Below are 11,385 nucleotides of genomic sequence, written 5' to 3' on the forward strand. Positions count from 1 at the left end.
TGTTATCAAACAATCTAATACAGTGCCTGAAAACAAGAAGTGCGGCACAAGCATCGTGTCGTGGGTCGATGCAAAAAAAAAAAGGCTTGACATGCCACCAAACAATAAAGAGCCAATCGCGAAATACGTGCTCAAAGTTATATATATTCTTTTCTTCTCTTTATTTATGTCCATTGTTCCTATGTTTTTTCCATGAGAATTCCTTGTTCTTGTGGTCAATGTACTTATGTAGTAGAGTAGCATTTCCGTTGTGTATCAACTGAGGCCTATATGTTTAGAAATTCTCTTGTTCCAAAAGAGGCCTATTTCCCTCCCCTTTTCCGGCCGGATCGCTCACATTTCGGGGCAACATCTGAGCTATCAGCCTTATCATATCATGCATCCATTCTTTATGACATCATAACTGTTGGAATTGAGATATATAGGCCCCTCCCTGATTGAGTGATCGGATAGAAGCAAAGGGCCAGCCATTCAATCTTTTCCTTCCCTCCTTCCAGGGTTTTATTCAGATCCAATGCACAGTTATCATTGATCAGTTCCCCGGAGCTACAGTCCCATCATCATGGACCATGACAATATCATGGATGCATGGTCTCATCACATTCCATATACAGTACGACATCGCCACCCGATCGCCCGCCGTCGTCGTCCCCGCGCCCACCGCCCGCAACGGCACCGAGCGTGATCCGAAGGCTCGACCTCGACGACGACATCGATGACAGACTCACCGGTGTTCGTCCTTCGGGCACGTCGCGCGACCCCCCTCCATGGAACGAGCAGCACTGGCCACTGGGAGGGGAGGAGAGGGACCTGTGCATTATAAATTCTTAGTGCCCGTCAGCGGGGTGAACATGTGACACGAGAGGAGGAGCGCAAGAGGAGGCCGGCTGTACCATTTGGCCATCATTGTGTTTGTGTAGCCCCTCAAGCCACCGGACATTCAAGGCCAGCGGATATATATTGCGGGGGGTCGGCGAGTTCGGCGGGCGACGGCGATCCAAGAGTCGTGACGTCTCGGTGATTCGTATCGAATGTATGGGAGTAAACTCTACAGTAGTATACTATACTGCGGGAAGTGCGGATTGATATATAGCTTGCTGGTTTCAGTTAATACATAACAGTTGAGCAGTGCCTTGCTCCGGGGTCCAAATTCATGTCGTTTTTCGACGTCGGCATGGGTTACAGAAGTTCTCTAGAGAGACTAGTGTCAAAAACGCTTTTATACTATGGGACGGAGGGAGTAGTATATTTTGGCCAATCATTCTGGATGCTAATAAAAGTTTCTTGAAATTTAAATTAGGTAGATATTATGAGATAATTTATGAAACCACTTTCAGTAAATTACCCATGGAAGATACACTAGTACTATGAGATAAGAAGATACACTAGTACTTCATGGTATGAGATAAGAAAATACTCCCTCTGTTCACTTTTATAAGGCTTTGTAGATGTTCCAGGCATTGTGCAAAACAGCTCAATTTCACTTGTCTGAAACGACTTATAAAAGTGAACGGAGGGAGTACCTTCTGTCCATATGTAACACTCGTTTAAAGCAAGAAAATATGTGAAGATTATCAAAGCATATCCGAAGACGGAACACGATCACTGATTGAGTACTCCGGACGTATCTTTCCGGACCATGTTCTGAAGCAAAGTTTTCAGTGCAGTGCAGTGGCGCCTATTCAAGCACAGTGGTAGCACTGGCGTATCGACAGGCGGGGGTAGGGTATCTGTCCGTCCATGTACAATAGAATACAGTGGCCCATACATACAAGATACAGTGGCGGGCGGCCCTCCGGCTCCAGCTCTTGCCGGTATTCCATTCTTGTACGAAAGGGCGTCCATCCTCGGGTCTCCGGTGCAGTGCACATTCTCAGCTCATGCGGTTCAATTCGTGAGCTGTATATGCAGCCGTCAGTCTCCCGGACAGCCTGTTTGTTGCTCGCTGACGACAATGACAATGCCGCAACAGTCCCGCGATTCAATGGGGATTTTCCTCAGCTCTGAAGCGACTAAGAGAGAAAATTAATGCCCCCTCCGTCCCAAAACAAGCGTCTCAACTTTAGTATAACTTTATACTAAAGCTTAGTTTAGTTTTGTATTTTGTACTAAAACTTAGTACAAAGTTGAGACACTTATTTTGAGATGAAGGAAGTACGATCGAAGCCGATCGAGCACGACGTTGAACCTAACCGCGGGGATCAGTATGGTATAGGGTTCCTCCAGAGACTGGACACCAGAGATATGTAGGGAGTGGGGCAGCAAAAGGCCTCGGCCTGATGCTGATGCGGCACTAGTAGCAAGCAACACACTTCGGCGTAACGTAACCTTAGAGCAAGCTCAAGCAAATTACAGCTGCATGCTGTGTTCAGAGAAATGGATATCTGTTCAAAAATAGTAACAATTTCTTTGGCTGTGTGCATCACCCGACGCAGAGGTCGGAGAGGGTTAGCCACCGTGCTCCGGTGAGAAGAGAAACACGGTCGATTCATGGTAAATTGTTTGTTTACCGTGGGAAAGTTCCTGCGTTCCAAACAGGGCCTGAGTAGGAACTTAAACTTTATGGTTGCCTTTTCTTAATTTTTATTTTGAGAAAGCTGGACACTACTACAAAATGAGATCCAGCGGAGAGCGGATAAAAGGGACGGGTAACCTACCAGAGCTGGGAGACAGTGACGCCCCTCGCCCGTTCTCCTACGTGCACCACGACATGCACTAACTAGTGGTAACTGGTACTGCCATTTCTGCCTGCGCAGGTGAAAATGTGATGTGGAGTCCATCTCACAAAAAGAAGGAATGCTGCTGGTGAATGGTGATGGTGACGGTGAAATCAGAGTTTGTGATGATGATTAAAAGGCTCCAACAGCTGCAAGTCGCATACTACTCCCTCCGTCCACTGTTATAAGACAGTTCGGATATTTCAAAATAGTCTAATACGGACCTAAATGGGTGAACAAACACGCTAAAACGCGTCTATATACTTTCAATTCAGAAAAAAAAGTTAAAAACATCTTATAATGTTGAAAGGAGAGAGTATCTATTATGAACTTAAACCTGGCGATAAGTCAGTGTTCAACTGTGATTGGCGAGCAATCAGTAAGTACCGAAACGAGTGAACAAACACGCTAAACCGTGATTGATAAGTCACTGTTCGCTGCGATTGATGAGCATTCAGCAAGCACCACTTAACTGTAATTAGGCGGCTCAATCATTGGGCAGTAAAACAATACAAAACATATATATGCATTGGTAGTATATATGCTGAGGATAAATATGTCCATAATTGCCATTTCAACGACAAATGCAAAATAGAAGTACATGGTAGTATCGTCCCAATATCTGCCCAGTTCTTACACATTAGGAGAGATGATGGTGATTCTAAATATTTTCACCATATCTAAGTACATGGTTTACTACTTTTCGAGACCATATAATCTCATCGACACGAGAAGAATCAAGCAGGATGGTAGTTCAGCCAGAATACTTTCTAGTATCCCCTATCCCGGCCGTCTTGGTACCATTTGGCATCGGATGCGGATGATCAAATCAGTTCTCAGTCCGGAAGTCAAAAGACCGTTAGCTTAGGGGCTTCACTCGCCATACTTTTCTTATGTACAAAAATATGGGCCTTGGTGATTATCAGTGATCCTGTGATCGTCTAGAACTCAATCTCTGGATGATCCGCTGCTTGTAGCTGACCTGCGTAAGTCGAACCACACAAAGCTGTTAGTCCAAGCTGAATTACCAAGGCGTGCAGCAAGCAATGATCCATTATAATCCGTTATACGAACCATCAAAATTCGGTGCCGAACCCGCATTCTCCTGGCTTTGCTCGTGGTCCATATGCAGCCCATTTTGGGCACCCGCCTCCCAGAAATCTTGCTGCTGAGAAGAAGAGGTAAAGAGTATCAGGATCAGATGCATATTAACTATCTTAATTGCGTAGGTTTTTTTGAAAAGGATCTCAATTGAGTAGGTATATTGCAATTTTCCAGGCAATCAACAATCACCTGTTTTTGAAAAGGGTACTGCGGGGCGGGCGGTAGAGCCATGTCTAACAGACCCATGGAGCATTGGTTCTCCATAGCACCCGAACTGAAGGACTGGTAAAGGTCTGCTTGGTCACACAATGGGTACACTGTGCCAGCACTCTCCAATGGGAAGACCGTGCTCGCCGAGGGGCCAAGTGCTTGGTTCATCTGGATATACAGAGGAAACAGCATGTTAAGAGGCAGATTGTTTCATAGAGCCAAAGCACAAGATATATGAGATAACTCGAGCTCACATCTTTGTGTAGGAGGTTAGACAAGGTGTCGAAGTCCAGTTGCGGGTTCACGGTGGAGAGCTTCATGGACAAGAACTGAAAAGAGTAAAACAGCAAAATGATTAGAGAATTCACGGAGAGCTACAAACAATTTTGGTACCGTGACTATTTGTGTGCCGTGTCTAACCTCGACTTGCTGCTGCAGCGATTGAACATAGTTTATGATCTCATCGAGCATGAGCGCTTTACCAATCACCTACAAATGGGAAATTCTTGAAATTAAACAAACTAGAGATGGTAACAAGTGACACTTGCACACAACATGTTATGTTCCTAGTCTGGATGGAATATTTTGATACCTTGTTACATCCTGGCACCAGGTCCTGGAGCATCTTCATCTTGAGGGTGATCTTCTCTCTTCTAACCTGTCATATGAACCCGCAATTGAGGACAGCGAGTAAAAAAATGTACTGACAACTTTTCATTCAGACAAGTAAAAAAGACGGCGAGAGTAAAATTAGAGTATTACCCTCTCAGCAAGGCTGTGGCTGTCGGTTGCCTGGCCTCTCCTGGCCCGGACATGGACGTAGTCCCTGGGCGGCTCGTCCGCCGCCGGCTGCTTGGACTTGGAGCCCTTGCCCTTGGCCTGCTTGCGCCCTCTCTCCCCGCCGGCCGACCCATCGCTGGCCGTGGCCGTGGCCGCCTCCTCCTCCACCTTGGGCCTCACCGTCTCGTCCTCAATTTTGCATTTCTTCGAGTCGGGACCCGTCGGCTCTCCCATCTGCAAACCAAATTCCGGCGTCATCTTCGGCTAGAACCAACTAACCAGCTAATGCGCGGCAGAATTTCCTCAACAGCCTAAAAAAAGTAGATAAAATCCATGGAACAAGAACTCACCTTGGCGAAACAGGACGCGGCCTCCTTGCCCTTGCCGGCGCCCGCGGCCGGCGCCTTCCGCTTCCTGGCATTCGCGCCGTGCGCCCACGCCGGGTCGGAGACGGAGGACCCCTCCCGGGACGCGGCGCCGAGCTCGCCCCCGCCGCCGCCCCCCTCCGCGGGCCCGAACGGGCCGCCGAAGCCGGGCATCCCGGCCGCCCGGTCCCCGAACATGGCGGCGAGCCCCGCGCCGCCGGCGCCGCAGAGCGTCTCGAAGAAGCCTGCGTCAAGGCCCGGCACGCCGAAGTCGAGCCCCGCGGAGCCCATGAGCAGGCCGGAGACGTAGTCGCCGTCCATCTCCCTGGCGGACCGATCGATTGGCGAGGAGCAGAGCAGAGCGGCCGCGATGATTGCGCAGGAAGGAAGCGACGAGAATGGGGGAGGGTGAGGGCAAGAAGTGGACTTGGGGAAAGTGGGTGCGGGGTGAGGGAGGACGGTAGGTGGGTGTGGAGGGGATTCCGCGGATTGATTTATAGAAAGGGGCTGTGGAGCCAGCCCCAGCGCGGCGGAGGGGAGGAGTGGAGATGCTTGCGGCGGTGGGCTACCGTGGGTGGATGGTGGAGGTCAAAACAAAAGAGACGGACGGAGGTGGTGGTGGTGGTGGTAACCTTGCCCGTAAGACGCTGCAGGGGCGGAGACACCGCGCCGGGATTTCCGCTCCGGGGAGGGGGCTGACGGCGATGGGTTTCACGGCTCTGTTTTTCTTTTCTTTTACCCCCGAACGATGGACTGCCGGGGGCGGGCCGCTGTCATGCCGCCGCGAGCGCGAGCGCGACCGCACTGATTAGTGCCAAAATCACGGATGGGGTTTGTGAAGTGCGCTTCCTCCATTTTTTATCGGTGCGCCACTGATTTGCGAGCACCGCGTCATGTCGTGCTCCGACTCAGAAACTACTCTTGCCTTTTTCTTCTTTGATTTGATTTTTTTTTGATAAAAGAAAGCATTCTCTCCAATTTCCATTAAAAGAAATCACCAAGTCTTACTACAAAGTAGAAAGAAAGAAACTACCAAGCATGACACTCCACTCCCCTACGAAATACTTTTTGCCAAATTGAGGAAGAAGGAGAAGCCATCCCTCCCCCTTCCCGGAACCCTCAAGGCAAGAAAGAAACATACGGGAGTGGTCCGAGGCCTGAATTCATGAAAATCCAGCCCCAGAACGTTATAAGAATAGAGCCTACATCAGCATTACAGTCTTAATATAGGTTTTTACAAGACCACACACTTGTCTTAAACCAGCAAAATGAAGCAAGCCAGAATGAAATGACAGAAACAGAAATACTTTCTTCGCGGCCACGAGATCCTCCTGTAATCACCCTTCAATCCTCCCGGTCTTCAGACGCCACCCATGAGCTGCTTTGAATATTTCTTCTGCCACCTCACTTACTTGCTTCACTCCATCCTTCATCAACTTATTTCTTGCGGGATTTGTCCACAAAATATTCCAATCATTTAAGTTTTTAAGAAACAGAGTAACAGGAACACAGGGGTCATTCACCCTATTGTTGTCAAAGATTACACTGTTTCTAAGTTTCCAAGTAGTCCAGCAAATCGCTGAAACTCCTATCATGACCAGACTTTTTTCATCTTTTCCAAAGGTATTTACCCAGGTTTTCATAACAGCATCTAAGGTTTCTGGTATATATCTCTCAAATTGAAAGCACGTCTTAAAATGTTCCACAACAATCTAGCAACTGAACAAGACAGAAAAAGGTGGTTTATATTCTCTTTTCGTCCACAAAAAGGACATTTATCATCTCCTTTCCACCCCCTATGAATTAGATTATCTTTCGTAAGAATACTTTTCCTAAGCGCCAACCACATGAATACCTTAATTCTAGGTGGCATTTTAATCTTCCACCTGTACAGATGTGGATACTTGACACCATTTTCAATCAGGTGCCTGTAAAAGGACTTGACAGTATAAACTCCGTTTTTATTCAGAGACCATTTTATTTCGTCTTTATCCTCATTCAACGTCACCAATCTACAAGCTTCTTTGATATGCCCCCAAAGCTCTCTAGCATCCCCTAGCAAAGTTCTTCTAAATTGAACATTATCTATTCCATTGTCAAAAACTTCTTTAACTGTTTTCTTTTTATCAAAGCAAAGATCATACAGTCTAGGAAAATTCTTGTTTAATGGAGCATTGCCAATCCACCAATCTTCCCAAAAGCGAGTTCTTTTTCCATTTCCAATTTTAAATTTGCACAAAGAAACAAAATGGTCTCTGTGTTTTAATATATCCCTCCAAAACTGAGAGTCCCCCTGTTTTGGCCTGAACATTGCCCAAATTTCTATTCTTAACATATTTTTCCGAAATGATGTTTTGCCATAACCCCTCAGTTGTGTATAATTTCCACCACCACTTACAAAGCAATGCTCTGTTCATACATGCAAGATTTTGGATCCCCAGGCCCCCCATGTCTTTTGGCCTACACACCTCAGACCATTTCACCAAATGGTATTTTCTCTTCTGATCATCTTCTTGCCATAAAAGTCTGGCTCTGAAAAAATCCATACGTTTTTCAACCCCCACTGGAAGCCCATAAAAGGACATCATGAAATAAGGTATGCCTGTGAGGGCTGACTAAATCAAAGTAACCCTCCCTGCACTGGCTAGTAATCTGCCTTGCCAAGTTTCACATTTTTTTCTCCATCTTAGTCTCTGGAGGCTTCCAATGTTTGTTACTAATTCTATTCTTATCAATGGGTAGCCCTAAGTATTTCATGGGCAAGGTACCCACTAGGCATGTGAAGATTCTGGCATATTCATCTTTCTTATCAACTGCCTCACCAAATAGAAAAATTTCACTTTTCTGGAAATTAATCTTCAACCAAGACATTTGTTCAAACAGACATAAGATATATTTCAAATTGTGTGCACTTTCTATATCATCTTTTAATAAAAATATGGTGTCATCTGCATATTGTAACATATTAACCCCATTTGGTGTATATTCATTTGAGACCCCCTTGACCAACCCATTCTCTCTGGCTTTATTTAACATAATTGCCAGAGCATCAGCAACCAGATCAAAGTTTAGAGGGGATAAAGAATCCCCCTGTCTCAGGCCCTTATGAGAGCTAAAATATTTTCCTAGATTTTCATTAACTTTGACACAAACTTTTCCCCCTCTAACCGTTTCCATGACCCAGTCAATCCATTTATCTGGAAATCCTTTCAATTTGAGCATTTGGAAGAGGAATGACCATTTGATTTTATCATAGGCCTTTTCAAAATCAATTTTCAGAAGCATAACACTTTGTTTTTTGTTTTTAATGCTATTCAAGGCCTCATGAAGGATCAGAACCCACTCCATAATATGCATGCCTTTAACAAAGGCAGTTTGGACAGGGGACATGACATCAGCAGCTACCAAATTTAGCCTGTTCATTAATACCTTTGTGATAATTTTAAAGCAGACATTCAGTAAGTAGATTGGTCTGAACTTCTGAATTTGATTAGCATCAGTCCCTTTTGGGACTAGGGTTATAATCCCATAGTTTAGCCTGCTAATATCAATTTTCCTATTGGCAAAGTCATCTAACATAGCTTTCAGATCAAATTTCACCAGCTCCCAATAATGTTGGTAAAATTCAGCAGTGAAGCCATCTGGCCCAGGAGATTTATTGTGTGCCATTTTGAAGACAACCTTCTTAATTTCTTCCAAAGAAAATTCCTCCACTAAAATATTTTCATATTCCCTTGGGATCCTGATAGGGTTATCAATATTCAGAGAAACAGAAGAATTATCTGGTGGGCCAAATAATTTTTTATAGAAAGTAGTGATATAATCTATCAAGTTTTTATCCCCTTCTATAATCCCCTCAGCTTGCTCTAACCTGGTGATTTTATTCCTCCTAAGCCTCCCATTTCCCTTGGCATGAAAGAATTTAGTATTACTATCGCCCTCTAGTATCTCATCAATTTTGGCTCTCTGTTTCCATTTAGCCTCTTCTTGTTTAAGCAGTCTGTCAAGCTGGGCTCTTAAGGCAATCTGCTCCTTTCTATCAGCAGATGTAAGGCCACTGACCTCACATTTTTTATCAATAATATCCAGTTTAAGTAGGATATCTTTCTTTAATTCAAAATACCATGCATTCATATTCCTGTTCCACCCTTTAAGTTTAGGTCTTAAAACTCTAAATTTTCCCAACAGTCTATCTATGCTGTCCCCCTTAATGGTGGGATCATTCCAGACTTTCTGCACAATTTCATCAATCCCTTCTCTCAAAAACCATGCATTTTCAAATCTGAAAATTGTCTCAGTTTTTTGAAAGTCTCCAGAGTCCAAATATACAGGAGTGTGGTCTGACTTCTCCCTAGTTAATGTTGTTACTTGGGTTAAGGGGTATGTCCCTTCCCATTGAGTGCTACAAAGGATCCTATCTAGTTTCTCAAAAGTAGGGTTGTGCATATTGTTGCCCCAAGTGAATTGTCTCCCATTCATATCAAGCTCTCTTACTCCAGCCTGTTCCAGGATAGCATTGAAAAGAAAACTCCAATGCCCAGGAGAACCTGACTTATATTTTTCACTAGCCTTTCTAATAATATTGAAGTCCCCTCCAATCAAAATTGGATTAATAGAGTTTTGAAATACTCTGGATAGCTCAGCCAGGAATAAAGCTTTCCTATCTGGTTGTGCATCTCCATAGATCACTACTAAGTCCCAAATGAACCTGTTTTTAATATCTTGGACTGTCATTTTAATGTTGAAAGAACATGCGGTGTCCCCATGTTTGGTTTTGGTAATTGATGACAATCTCTATGGACTAATGGTTGCCTTGAGCTATATTTGAAGGTTTTGTCCATAGGCTTTTCTTGGAGTCCATTTGTTGGTTTCAAGGAGAGTTTGTGATGACCACGGTGCTATTAAGGAATTATCCAAAGACAAAGGTTTGTCATGTGAGTGTTGAGCTTATTGCAAGTATGTCTTAAAGAAGAAGATTGTGTGATCATTCATGTCCACCTTCAAGACATCATCCAAATGAAGAGAGTTGGAAAGATTCAACACACAAAGCGCACAAGATGTACTGAGGGATCTAGTGATCCCATGGTATGGTAAGCATTGTCCATTACGCTTTGTGTGCTAACCCATGGTCTTCGTGAGAGTTCTTTGTGGGGTTAGGTTGCGGCGTGCAAGTTCAAGTGATGCATCACGAAGAGATCAAGTGATTGAAGCTTGCCGTCCATTGTGGTGACAATGGACTTGTGAAGATGTTCCTAAGAGTGGCTCACCCATAGTGGACTATGGGGGAGCAATCATCTAGTCTTCATCGAGCCAACGCAATCAAGAAAGGTGGTCCAACTTGAGGGAGTCAAGATCGTCTTCATCTAGCTCAAGTGGACCATGTGCAAGGCAAAGGTTTTCCCTTGATAGGTTTTCTATTTTACCGGTCTCGTGGTGGTAGTTGGAAGACCGAGTTATAGGATCGTTTGTCGTACTATCAAGGGGGGCTCTCAAGTTGGTAGCTTGATCGTATCGTTAGTAGAGAGCTCAAACCATTGCATCCTTGCATCATGTTTCTTGGTTCTTGTTTGGTTATCTTTGTGAGTCTCAGAGCTTATGGTCATCTTGATGACAAGCTTGAGTTCACCGAAAACGGAGTTCGCATGCGTCTTCTATGATGTTTTCAGTGTTGGAGGTTTTACCGGTCTTATTCGATGAAGGGTTCTCACCATTTTCTTATGGGACTTTTATCATTTGCTTATTCTTGATATTTCTATCAAGGTTGTGTTAGCCCTTGTCGTTAGCTTTCCAACAAACTTGGTTTCGTTGAATTTGGAGTCCGTTTGCAAAAGTTGTGGTTGTTTTGGTAAAGGCTGCAGCGGTACTACCGCGACTAGAGCGGATGTAATTTTTTACTACCACTCCAGAGCAGTACTACCACAGCTCCTGAGCGGTAGTACCGCTCCAGAGCAGTACTACCGCGGCTCCTAAGCAGTAGTACCGCTCCGGACCAAAATCTCGTGTTTTGCTCAGCGGAAGTAGGCACAGATGTATTTTTTTAGTACCGCTCGCAAGCAGTAGTACCGCTACCATTTGCCGTAGTATCGTGAGGTCGAGCGGTAGAACCGTGAGGATGAGCGGTAGTACCGCTCCGGCGGTTCTACTGGCCTTTTGCCTCCTCGTTGTTGTTTTTTAAAGGGGTACTACCGCCCTAGCGGTAGTACCGCTCC

The 11,385-nt window shown here is 45.1% G+C and overlaps 1 protein-coding gene across 2 annotated transcripts; it reads right to left on the minus strand.

Moving 5' to 3' along the window:
* Positions 1–3,238: 3,238 nt before the first annotated feature.
* LOC119310957 (transcription factor BHLH089-like) lies at positions 3,239–5,873 on the minus strand. Of its 2 annotated transcripts, none has more exons than XM_037586578.1 (8): positions 5,162–5,873; positions 4,794–5,045; positions 4,624–4,689; positions 4,452–4,520; positions 4,286–4,360; positions 4,011–4,199; positions 3,792–3,882; positions 3,239–3,699 (listed from the first exon to the last, which is right to left on the minus strand). In XM_037586578.1, exons 1-8 carry the CDS (start codon positions 5,495–5,497, stop codon positions 3,659–3,661), a joined length of 1,119 nt encoding a protein of 372 aa, XP_037442475.1. In that variant the 5' UTR covers positions 5,498–5,873; the 3' UTR covers positions 3,239–3,658. The 2 variants fall into 2 exon arrangements, with proteins under 2 accessions (XP_037442475.1, XP_037442474.1); XM_037586577.1 differs by having other exon boundaries at positions 3,792–3,885; positions 5,162–5,869.
* Between the last annotated feature and the right edge of the window lie 5,512 nt (positions 5,874–11,385).

Source organism: Triticum dicoccoides, chromosome 5B (assembly GCF_002162155.2).
Source record: "Triticum dicoccoides isolate Atlit2015 ecotype Zavitan chromosome 5B, WEW_v2.0, whole genome shotgun sequence".
In the NCBI taxonomy this organism is placed as follows: domain Eukaryota; kingdom Viridiplantae; phylum Streptophyta; class Magnoliopsida; order Poales; family Poaceae; genus Triticum; species Triticum dicoccoides.